General features: G+C 40.6%; 1 protein-coding gene across 3 annotated transcripts in view; it reads right to left on the bottom strand.

Moving 5' to 3' along the window:
- The window catches only part of LOC130273684 (dynein axonemal heavy chain 5-like), a 334039-nt gene that overhangs the window by 27135 nt on the left and 293542 nt on the right, over positions 1 to 13362 (bottom strand). For all 3 annotated transcript variants that reach the window (XM_056520899.1, XM_056520897.1, XM_056520898.1), the window contains exon 74: positions 9282 to 9414. In XM_056520899.1, coding sequence (XP_056376874.1) covers positions 9282 to 9414 — 133 coding nt within the window. The remainder of the gene's footprint in view (positions 1 to 9281; positions 9415 to 13362) is intronic.

Here is a 13362-nt window from a genome sequence, read left to right as displayed (position 1 = left end):
GACTCCTGAATGACAAAGGAGCTGATTAGACAATCACGAGTCTGTGAAAGCTGAATGACACACACAGTGAGAGCTATGTTGATTAGCATCTAGCTTTACTAGGAACAGATAGAAAATGAATGCATAAAAACTACTGTGCAGTGATTTGCAGACTGCCAGGCTGCTCTCAGACTCAGAGCAGATGAGTCATCACAGTGATGGAGAGAGAGGGACACGCCCCCTCCATAAGGCAAGAAGAAAAAGCAAGTGAGCAAGATATAAATGCTATTTGTTAGGGATATATAGATCCTAGACACATAAAAATGTACATGATCAGGATTAGGTACTGAGTAACATATCACTTTTTAATTTATTTTTTTATGACCGGTAGTTTTATTCGGTCATATAAAAGGTGCAGGCACCTTGCACCTGCACCATTATATGACAGAATAAAACTGTGTTGGATGGTGAGTGCAGTCTCATTTCTTTCTTGCTTCTAAGTTGTTAAAGCCTTTTGTAGATGTTGCACCTCCAGGACCAACTTTATTTTGGGAGATCCCAGTCCTTCATATACCCTAGTCCTGCCAGTGCCGGGCCATCGCTTCTTCTAGTTTACAGAATACTGATAGGCGAATGGCTCAGGCAGCATGAGCACACAGATATGTTAGTATGATCATTCCAGCCAATTACTCTGTTTCATGCGTATCGTGACACTGCTTGCTCTGAAGGAAGTAGCAGTGTGCACTGACATAAGAACACCTTTAACCCCTGTATCTGTCAAGTGACTGCAAATCCACTGTCTTGAGGATGAAATTATGCACAGGCATAAGGAGGATTTATCTAATTTCCACACAGTGCATAGCAGGCCCCATAAAACTGACTTATGCTTGTCTGTGTGAAAAATACAGTGTGCAATGATATACACCACCTGTCAGGTCTGTGGTGCCTTCACACAACAGACCCAGGACCTGTCAGGTGAGGAGAAAAGCTTTTCTGTCCTCCTCGCTTCCATCTGATGCTAAATATCTTTGTAGAGCAAATGCAAGTGACTGCTATTCAGCCAAGGGGTCAGATGGCTATTCTCCATATCTGTATGGTCATGGGGTTGGTGTGTGAAGTACCAGGTAGGTTCTCTTCAAAGTGTTACTGTCATTTAAATAAACTTGTCGCACAGCAATGTCAAAAGTTTGATTGGTCGGGGTCTCTGACCCCATACGATCATCAAATATAGTCAGGAGAAGCACATAGCTACGCTTTTCACTTACCAGTTCAGCACTTGATCTAACCGAGTGCAGAAGAGAGGCTCCATAAACTTAGAATGGAGCCTGCACCTGGGCATTTTTAACAGTTGGAGGGGTCTCAGCACTAAGCCTGACCAATAGTGATCCCTCAACTTGCAATGGCCTCAACATACAATAGTTTCAACATACAATGGTCTTTTCTGGATCACTGTAACTTGAAACCAGACTCAACATACAATGCTACAGACGGTCCAGATCTGTGAAATGTGTAAATGGTTGGAAGAACCGACCAATCAGAATGGGCATTCACTGGCAAAACACCTGTATTACTGAAGTGCATGCAATGACTGGCTGTCTGGTAGCGCCCCCTACAGTACATGGAGGTACTGCATGTTCTGTACTTCTCCTTACCTATGCCACAGTCAGCTGCTCCTTTTGACACCAAGTAAGGGCAGCTCCATTGTACTTTTTAGGACATGAAGACCTGAAGAAGCGCCGGTCCACCACATAGACCGTGATTTACAGCTCCCAGCAGATCTTTCTTACTTTTCTATGTAAGGATTTGCTTTATCTATATTAGTTATCTACTTATTTTTGTTTAATCCTCACTTTTTCCTATTTTTGGATGATATTTTGGTGGCTTCAGAACCAATTACCAGGATTCCATAGAGTTATGGTCTCAACATACAATGGTTTCAACAATATTAATTGGTTCCAGGACGATCATTGTAACTTGAGGGACCACTGTATAAACTTTTGACATGTCTGTTCAACATATCAAAAGTTTATTCAAATTACAGTAACACTTATGGTACTTTATCAAGAAGTTACTTGTAAAGCCAATTTAATAGATATACAGGGTGGGCCATTTATATGGATGCACCTTAATAAAATGGGAATGGTTGGTGGTATTAACTTCCTGTTTGTGACACATTAGTATATGTGAGGGGAGAAACTCTTCAAGATGGGTGGTGACCATGGCGGCCATTTTGAAGTTGGCCATTTTGAATCCAACTTTTGTTTTTTCAATAGGAAGAGGGTCATGTGACACATCAAACTTATTGGGAATTTCACAAGAAAAACAATGATGTGCTAGGTTTTAACGTAACTTTATTCTTTCATGAGTTATTTACAAGTTTCTGACCACTTATAAAATGTGTTCAATGTGCTGCCCATTGTGTTGGATTGTCAATGCAACCCTCTTCTCCCACTCTTTACACACTGATAGCAACACTGCAGGAGAAATGCTAGCACAGGCTTCCAGTATCCGTAGTTTCAGGTGCTGCAGAATGGGCAAAACAAAAATTGGAACAGGACCCTCAGTTTACGCAGAAGATTTTGTTCAGTGATGAGGCAAACTTTTATGTGAATGGTGAAGTTAACAAAGAAAACCACCGCTATTGGTCTGACACTAACCCACAATGGATAGATCCCTCCAAGACTGTTGGAACACAAAAATTGATGGTATGGTGTGGTATATGGGGTACAAAGATAGTGGGGCCATTCTTCATCAATGGAAACCTCAAGGCCAATTGATATGCAAAATTGCTACATGATGATGTGTTTACCTCTTTATGCACTGAAGCTGGCACGTTCCCTGAGTTTTTCCAGCAAGATGGTGCACCACCACATTATGGGTGTCAGGTCCGAGCATTCTTAGATGAACAGTTTCCTGGAAAGTGGATTGGTCATCGTGGGCCAGTTGAATGGCCCCCAAGGACTCCCGATCTGACCCCCTTAGACTTTTATCTTTGGGGTCATCTGAAGCCAATTGTCTATGCTGTGAAGATACGAGATGTGCAGCACCTGAAACTACGGATACTGGAAGCCTGTGCTAGCATTTCTCCTGCGGTGTTGCTATCAGTGTGTGAAGAGTGGGAGAAGAGGGTTGCATTGACAATCCAACACAATGGGCAGCACATTGAACACATTTTATAAGTGGTCAGAAACTTGCAAATAACTCATTAAAGAATAAAGTTACGTTAAAACCAAGCACATCATTGTTTTTCTTGTGAAATTCCCAATAAGTTTGATGTGTCACATGACCCTCTTCCCATTGAAAAAACTAAAGTTGGATTCAAAATGGCCAACTTCAAAATGGCCGCCATGGTCATCACCACCCATCTTGAAAAGTTTCCCCCCTCACATATAGAGATGTCGCGAATTGTTCGCCGGTGAACAGTTCCCGGCGAACTTAGCATGTTCGCATCACCGGGCGAACATATGTGAAGTTTGATTCGCCCCCTATACTTTAACATTGCGGTAAACTTTGACCCTGTGAGTCAGAGTCAGCAGACACATTACAGCCAATCAGCAGCAGTCCCCTCCTACCTCCTGCACGGACGCCATTTTACCTTCATTCGGCATGCTGCAGGCTTAGAAAGTGGAGGGACAGAGAAGCTGCTCCTGCTGTAATAGGGCAAGCAATAGCTAGGTTGCTGCTAGGGTGGTGTATTCAGGGTCCACTTTACTCCTAAAGCACTAGTCTAACATCTACTTGAAGGACAGCACCCAAAAAAGCCCTTTTTAGGGCTCAAATATCAGTCCATGTGTCTTGCAAAAGCTGGAGGCACCCTGGTTGGGAGGGAACCGCTGGTTAAAAGGGGTACTCCAGTGTAAAACTTAAGTTCCTTCAAGCAACTAACTACAGTATTAAAAGGGCTATAAGTTCAGTCTGTGTGTCTTGCAACTGCTGGAGGCACCCTGGTTGGGGACCTCTGCTTAAAAGGGGGACTCCGCTGGCAACCTTTTTTGCTCATTGTCACACTAGTACAAATCACATTTGGTGTGACAGTTGTTCAAATAAAAAAAAAATACCTTTTTTGGCTGTGAAATAAAACCAGGGCTACCTAATATGGGGGAATCTATGTGCTGCCTAAAGGGGGGATCTAACTATGTGATGCATAAAGGGGGGCTCTATGTGCTGCCTAAAGGGGGCTAAAGCACGTTATTCCAAAGAATTTAGGAATAATAGGTGATTTATGCCCTTTATGGATTAAAACCAGACTCTGCATCAACTATGTAATTTTCCATGGGAGTTTTGCCATGGATCCCACTCCGGCACGCCACAGTCCAGGTATTAGTCCTCTTGAAACAACTTTTAAATCACTATTGTGGCCAGAAAGAGTCCCTGTGGGTTTTAAAATTCGCCTGCCCATTGAAGTCAGTGGCGGTTCTCCCGGTTCTCCAACATTTGCGAAAGTTTGCGTTCGCGAACCGAAAATTTTATGTTCGCGACATCACTACTCACATATACTAATGTGCCACAAACAGGAAGTTAATATCACCAACCATTCCCATTTTATTAAGGTGTATCCATATAAATGGCCCACCATGTATAACATTTTCAAATTCACAACAGTCTACTGATCAGTAAACACTGATGCAGCTAACATGCTCCAGCATTGAAAGTTCCTGATCAGAATGTCCAGAACTACATCTCTGCCTGCACTGAAATATGTCTATTGAGTCAAAACATTTGTATGTTTTACCGCAGTAAGGATGGATCTGTGCATGGAAAAGCAGTGGCCTACAACTATGGTAAGCTGGATCCTTTTGTATTTCTTACAGACATGCACACACAACTTGGTTTGATAGACCAATTATTTACTTATTAGATTAATATTAATTAAAAGAACATTAATAATCCGCATATAAAATACTTTTGTATGTTGCCTACTCAGTGTGTACAAAACATAGAGCTTCTCCTATGGACACCAGATTAATATTCAAGTTAGCAAACAATCATATTTAAATTGCAATTTGTTTCCCTATCTGAGAACAAAGGGAAAATTGACGGTACTGAGTCTAACAGGTTCATCCACAATACAAAGATCGAAGAAGCACACACATTTGTCAAACTGCTATTGCTATCATTTACCTACATTATAATTGCCACAATTAGATTTCTTATAGCAGAAAACATCAATCACTGCATCATTTCTACATTTCATTACTAGGCAGATATATCTCGATAGCATTTCCTGCACAAATTCACTTAGGAAACATAACCCTAAAGCCTCAGTTTTCAGTTTATACTGTGGTCTATGCATTAGCTCAAGCTAACAATATCCATACATCATAAAAGGTAAAGTAGAAATTATAATAACATTACTATGCATTTGGAACCAAGTCAAACCAAAGCTCTAGCCACAGGCAACTTTACATACTAGGATGTGGCATAAATAAAGCTAGGATTACATCTGGGAGCCTCTGTCTCAGCTTCTATTCAAGACCAGTAAACAGCCGGGTGGTCAGCTTCATGAAGGACATGAGTGGATCCCAAGAGATCCTACTGACTACCAGTAGGTTACAGTATATTACTGCATTTACTGCATTCTTGCATGAACTGATATCATGGCTGAAACCAAAGTGTGACGGATCCATCTGCTAGTTCGTCTGTTTGCCGCTACTTTCACAGGATTTCCCGTCCGTATGCCCTGTTCGTGTAATTCTGGAATACCGATCAAAACTACCAAACAGACGGCCACCCAGGAGAGGAGTGTGCTGCTGGTTAACCTCTTGGCCCCAATTAGAACGTTGTGGTTAACCGCAGACACCTCTCCATTCCATTCGTATGGGCGGTCGTCGTTCGTATGCCATTTTGGGACACGAGGAAAATCAGCGGTGTTCGGTGCAAATCCTATGGAACTAAAAACGGACACTTTATCTACCGAACACCGCTGGAAGCTGCCGCCTGCCTTCTATTTCGTCGAGGCGTACGAACACTGGTCAGTTCGGGATTTTTGGACAATCGTATGGACTTTACCCAGATAGCCGTCCCATGGAGTCATTCGTATATCGAAGGACTGGTGAAAGACTTTGACTCCATGGCGATTGAACTAGGTACATCGGATCTGAGTGCTATTCGGTAGAAATATGCACCCAGATCCAGGCTATCTGGGGATACGTTACACGAACCATATTTCTTCGGTATTTCTTCATTTATGTATTTTATTGTATTTTTCTTATTGTATTTTAAAATGGTGATTGTCTCTATCCTGGGAGATAATTGGGTTTCTTCCCAATTGTCTCCAGGATAGTGAAGAAGGATTTATGGGTAAAGTGGGAAGGGCTTATGTTGAAGCCACTGCGATTGGCTACTGTCCAATATGTTTTACAGTGTTCCACAAGGTCCCCTAGGGGAGTGTCCACCTTGTGGAGACCTGCATAAATACCGGGCAAGTAGCCCCCATTAAACAGATTCCTGTTTGACCCTCAAGACGGAGCTTGGTCTCGTTTGTGGGGGTATTATTATTGGGACTTATTTCTAGCTATGGAAGGAGTTCGACTGATTTGCTGATCGGGAGTTGCCGCGTTCGTGTTCTCCGTTCGGGAGTTTGACGGTCGGCTGGAATAAATCTGCATTTCTGGAGAAGGGGATTATTCACAAAACGGCGGCTTCATCTACCTGGCGGTGAGTGTCGTAACACAAAGGTTGGCTGTAGGGTCACATGGTGAGGTAGAACATTACTGTAGCACCACAGAAAAACCCCAAAAATGGAAGACTGGAAACATGTAGAGTTTACCTCACTATGGGTGAGATCTACTGCTGAAAATACTTCTGCAAGACTGTGGTCTCTTACCTATGTATAAATCTATAGTCTGGGTCTACAACAAGTACAATGAATTTACAGTAAAAAAAGAAAAAAGAAATGTGCGGCTATGGATTAAATATGATTTGAGCCCCTGCTGATTTTGTACATTTGCCAACCACAAAGAAATGATCAGTCTATAATTTACATTCAAAATCATTTTTAAAAACTCATTAGAAAACTTTATATAACCACGTACATGTGTTTTCTTGAGCATGTTTTGAATATCCATTAAAGGGGTACTACGGTGGAATTTTTTTTATTTTAAATCAACTGGTGCCAGAAAGTTAAACAGATTTGTAAATTACTTCTATATAAAAATCTTAATCCTTTGAGTACTTATCAGCTGCTGTATATTACAGAGGAAGTTGTATAGTTCTTTTCAGTCTGACCACAGTGCTGACACCTCTGTCCATGTCAGAAACTGTCCAGAGAAGGAACTAACCACCATAGCAAACCTCTCCTGCTCTGGACAGTTCTTGACATGGTCAGAGGTGTCAGCAGAGAGCACTGTGGTCAGACAAGAAAGAACTATACAACTTTCTCTGGAGCATACAGCAGCTGATATTTACTGGAAAGATTAAGATTTTTAAATAGAAGTAATTTATACATTTCTTCTAATTTATATTAGCAAACCTATCCTGCTCTGGACAGTATAAGCAGCTGATAAGTACTGGATTTTTTAACAGAAGTAGTTTACAAATCTGTATAACTTTCTGGCCCAGTTGATTTAAAAAACATTTTTCCACCAGAGTACCATTAAGGAAGCTGGATGAACACCTGTAAGATCTGTAATGCTGGACATAGTGGATATCACAATATCTGAAATTTCTGAAGATCATTTTTTACAAATAAACATTGAAATACCAAACTGCAGACACATATAGAAAAGTGTTCTGTTCTTTTCCTATAAGAGTGTGATATAAAAACTCAGGCCCACTGCATTCTTCTAAAAAAAAAATTTTGACCAAAAATAAAGCACTTGGTATAGTCAAAAAATAATACAGAATTGCAACTCTTGAGTCCCAGAAGGTACTGTAGGGCTGCACAGGTTTAATGGGTTTTATTCTTTAGTGCTCTAGGATCTAGATATAAAAGGTTTTCAGAACACTGTGTGCGGGCTTCTGTGTTCACGCCGGCCCCCTCGTGACGTCACAGCCTGCCCCCTCAATGCAAGTCTATGGGAAGGGGGCGTGACAGCCGCCCCCTCCCATAGACTTGCATTGAGGGGGCAGGACGTGATGTTATATGACAGGGAGTGACGTCACGAGGGGGTGGGCGTGAACATGGAAGCCCGCACAGCGTTCGTAACTCAATGTTCCAGATCCTGGGTAGCGGAGAAACCCTCAAATGTAAAACCCACAAAGTTACTTGAAATATATTGATACATACAATTTAAAGTAATTCCTCTAACAATTTATTAATGGATTTAGATCCCGAGAGAGTACACAAACCTTTTCTATCAAAAGTACTAACAGCTTAAGTTCAGGTTTGGTTGCTTACAGAGCATATTACTTGAAAGGTTACCTGGAGGATGATATTTCACAGCCAGGTGACATTTGTAAAACTAGCAATTCCAGAGATTTTTTTAAATCTTTAATGGATAACTTTTGAAACTGTTTTCGACCTCTGTAAAAAGTTGCATTTTTTTCACTCATCAAAAGGTTTTTACCTTAAGCTGGCAATCAATCCTACTACATACCCAAATATATTGAAGTATTATGGTCTTATTCTGCCATCGTATGTGTATATGTGGCTGAATTGCCCAAACCATAAAGATAAAGCCGAACACATTCAATATGGTTTTCACCAGTGAAATAAGAAGATTAAACAAGAAGCACTGAACTAAGGGATAAGAGGCTAATAAAAAAAAATGTATGTTTTTGTATCATTCTGCACTCAGTGCCCCATAAATGCCCCCAAAGTAAAAACAGGATGTAAGTAATATTTACTAAAGAGGGAAAACTAACATTTTGCATGGACATAACATAAGTATTCAGACCCTTTGCTATGACACTTAAAATTTAGCACTAGGACCTCCCATTTTTCTTGATAATTTCAGAGATGTTATTACACCTTGATTGGAGTCACCTGTGGTAAATTCAGCTGATTGGACAGGATTTAGAAAGACCCACTCCTGTCTATAAAAGGTCTCACAGCTGAGGAGCAGAAACTGCCTGTAGAGCTCAGAGAAAGAGTAAAATCACAGTGGCCTTCATCATTTTTAAATGGAAGACATTTGGAACAACCAGGACTCGTCCTTGAACGTTTATGTTCAATCTGTCTTTTATAATAATGTAAGTCTATGGAAAATGAATTGTGACATTCAAAAGCATACATTTTTTGGCATTTGCTAATGCATATGTTTTTTTTTCTTTTTTTTTTTTTCCTTAATAAAATAATTTCTCAGACTAAAACTAAACCAGACCGACTGTAAATAAAAGTGTATAAAAAAAAATCATTTTACCATCAATGGCTAGTTTAAGGTCGGTAAGCGTGCTCCTGACTCTTGCAATCACTCGTTGCATACGATCAATCTCTTGCCGCAAGAAAATGTTCATTGGTTGAATGGGGCCCATCTTCTGAAGACGAGCTTTAACCTAAAATATTGGAGAAGAATATAAATTTTTTTATTTTTTAAGTCCAAAGATTTCTACATTTAAAATGTGTCAATAAAGCGATATACAGTAGCAACAGTAGAGAAATTGCATAGGAAATGTTACATTTTGATACTATCCTATCTTAAAGGGGTATTCCAGGAATCAAAAACAGGCCTTTTTTCCTTCAAAGTCAGCGCCCTCCTTGTCTCCACTTTGGTTGTGGTATTACAACTTGGCTCCATTTACTTCAATGGAGCTGAGCTGCAAAACCACACCCAACCTGGAGACAAGGAGGGCGCTGTCTTTGAAAGAAAAAAGGCCTGTTTTTTTATTCCTGGAATACCCCTTTAAGGAATTTGAAGTAGGAGATAACACTAAGCAAACAACTTAGCCAGCCAGAAAATGTTATGGCCAGTCAGCCATTTCCCCTCCATAGGAAATTAAGTATTGCATTATTTAACATTTGTTGTAGAAATATTATGTGACTAATTCATTTATCTGAATTAAATTTACAGAAATCCATGTACTCACCACAGAAAAAACCCTATTCGGATGTATGGAACTGATTTTTATTCGCTGGAATTTCTGCAGAACACTACATGCATATGGAATAAGATGTTAGATCGCAGGGGTCCCACCGCTGGGGACCCCTGCGATCTCTGGGCTTGCAGCAGCGGCGTTCGGAACACGGAAGCATGCAGCTTCTGCTTTCGTGATGTCACACCACACCCCCTCCATTCATTTCTATGGGAGGGGGCGTAACTGCTAGTAAATAGGCTGTCACACCTCCTCCCATAGATGTGAATGGAGGGGGCGTGGTGGCCGGCATCCCCAGTCAACGGCATGGAGCAGAGTTTGCTCCATGCACGGAATGACAGTTGTGCAGTAGCGGAGATCGCAGGGGTCCCCAGCAGCAGGGGATAAAATGTTTAAGCAAAGTACCCCTTTAAACATTTAAAACTTATTTATTAATACCAGTCTATGTCATATAACTTTATATTGTACAGCCAAAATAGAAGGCTCATAGGCAGCTTGATGTGGTTGCAAAAATCTTTACTCTATGCTTTGTACCCATTAACCTCTGCACCTTCAGATAGTGTTGCAGTTTGCACAATCTTATTCAGGTTGCAGATCTATATTTCTAATAAATACACAGTAAATACATAATTTGCATGAATATTGGCTACCTTTTCAGACTAATTTTTAATCACCTCATGTAAATTCAGCAAAGCTGAGTTATTTTCTCAGCAATTTGTGATATTACTTTTGCATGTTGCTCCATTCACATATATTTACAATATCCGAACACACAAAACTATCACGAAGTATAGTATTAAAGGTTTATTAAAGGTACCTTTAATAAACCTATATTCACCTTTCCCAATCCCTCCCCTGCCACCACCATTCTGAGGTTGCTGGTCCACACTTTCCAGGTTTCCTTGTATTAGTTTCTTAACAGGGAATGTCTACTCTGCCAATTACTAAAAGGGATGGGTCTTAGCAGCCACTTCCTTGTGCTGACACCAACAGCAGAAAGTGCTGACAGCAAAGAGCAGCACCATAACAATGTCAGCAGGAGGGATCAGGGAAGGTGAGTGTTCATCTATTATACTTTTTTTTTTTTAACCTGCTTATGCAGAATTACATATAAAAAAATATGTCCCCAAAATACTTCTTTAATAATGCAATGAGATAACATTCTGGGCTTAAATAACACATTCCAATTTGCTACATCTATGTCATAAATGCATAGCATTTAGCCTTTAGCTTCTATACTCAGAGTTGTTACCAAAGCTGCCTCAAGGGTCAAATCGCATAACTGGGGAACAACTGCTCTGGTCCTTGCACGTTATCTATCAATACCGAATGGTAAGTGTGCTTTAAATGCTGTATTTCATCTCCTTACATGTTCATTTGAGGCAGTTTATGTGCATCTGGGTGAAGGCCAATATGTCGTGTTTATAGCTCTGCCAATATGTAATGAAATTCCCACTCTAAGTGTTCCTTTATAACAGCCTGACTATTCCCGTCAATGATAAACAGTTTTTTTTTTTTTTTGGAGGATTCATAATGAAACTTGATTTTAATATATTCTTTTCAACCCACCTTCATACAATGTTCTCATCTACATTTTCAGCACCTAATTCTCCTCTGCCGTTAAATATGACAGACAACAGACTTTTCCCTTACGCTAATACATTCGTACTGTTAAAATGTGCTGAAATGCGGCCCAAAGGAGATAAAGACAGACAATTTGTCTCGCCTCACTTGCATGAATAACGCTCCTGCTATAGGAGAATACAAAGATATTATTTCGCCTAATGTTTTTAAAGCGAAATAAACAGAATACTCTTAATTGCCGGCAACAATTAGCGAACAACTTCTACTGCCATGATCATTCACAGTTAATGCAGAAGTCTAATATAAAACATAGGTGCGCCTCCATTAAGAAAGCAGTCTGCTCTTAAAACAAAGACTACATAATGGAATAAGAAATTACCCATCATTCCCCTTAAGTTGCTTTATGTGTGATTTGTGCAAATTAGCCTTGGGTTTCATCCAGTGAGTGAAATGTGATAGGACTGTATTAGGCCCCTTTAACACTACCGTTGTCACACGGTAGTATGACGGCCGTCGGGGCCACCGGGGAGAATAGCGTGGGAAAAAAAATACTGCTTGCTCTGTCTTTTTCTACCGCTATTCCAGCTGAAAAACAGTGGCGCCCGACGGACATGGAGTCCATCGGGACCAGCTGTTGCACGTTGCGCCCTGTCAAAATGACAGCTGTTCTTGAGGGGGTGCAACGGTAGTGTGAATGCAGCCTTGTTCTGACATATCCAAGCATCAAAGCATCATCTACCCCACTAGATTCAGTGACAGTGAGATAGGGAAGGAAATCTGCATTATACATACAGTATACAAGCAAATGGATATAGATTTAATGGGGGCAATAAAGTGTGACTGGAATTGTTACAGGGATACTATGGCTGGCTTGAGTATGGGAAACCTGTGGCTAGAAGTTATGTTGGCGCAGTTCCCTACATATGAATGTATCTATTTTCTATCTGTAAATGTTGGGAATTTTGTTGACACAAGCAATGTAAGGGTAGGGTTACATGTAGCTTATACACTGTGTATTTCAAGCTTCAGGTGGGCAGTGGGAAATAGGCAGCATATTTTGCAGTGAGCAGACACACAGGGCTTCCCTGTCGCAGCCCGGTGTGTGTAGTAAGGTTTGGAGGCTGGCTTGTGCGTCACAGTCACGCTGGCAAGCTGGACCTGCCTCCAAACCTTACTGTGCACACAGGGCTTGCTAAAGAAAGCGTGTCTGCTCATAGCAAAATAAGCTGCATATTTTCCACTGCCCGACGGATTTCCCGCAGCTTAAAATATGCAGTTTATATGCAATGTGTGACCCTACCCTAAGGGTCTCTTTACACCGGGCAGTACGCTGCAGATTTCTGTACTAAATATGCATGCAAAAAAATTGCATTGTATAACATAAGCAGCAACTTCGATGAGATTTGTAAAATTCTTATTTACACACTATTTAAAAATCTGCAGAGATTGACTTGTGTTGCAGATTTTGTAAATTGACTTTAGTGGGGTAGTCCAAATCTTCATCTATTGCACATTTTTCTACAATATCCACTCCAAATCCACACCAAAATCCACACTTTGCTGCATTACACAAATTTGCTGTTGTGGATTTGTGGGAAATCTGCATTTCGCCCGTTGTGAACATACCCAAATGGTGGTGTTATTATAGACCTTTCTGCTACTCCTAAAGGTTATTGGCTAGTGACATGAGGACTATCAATGTCCTATAAATGTATCATATACTTTCATTCTTATCTAACAATATACTGGATCTCCACTAGTCAACAGTAACTTTCTGTTAGATCTTATGATTTTGAATGCAACATTAATCTTAAAGGGGTATTCCGG

The sequence above is a fragment of the Hyla sarda genome, chromosome 5, assembly GCF_029499605.1.
Source record: "Hyla sarda isolate aHylSar1 chromosome 5, aHylSar1.hap1, whole genome shotgun sequence".
Classification (NCBI taxonomy): Eukaryota; Metazoa; Chordata; class Amphibia; order Anura; family Hylidae; genus Hyla; species Hyla sarda.
The sequence above is the reverse complement of the archived record's forward strand: the minus strand, read 5'-3'. Positions and strand labels throughout refer to the sequence as shown.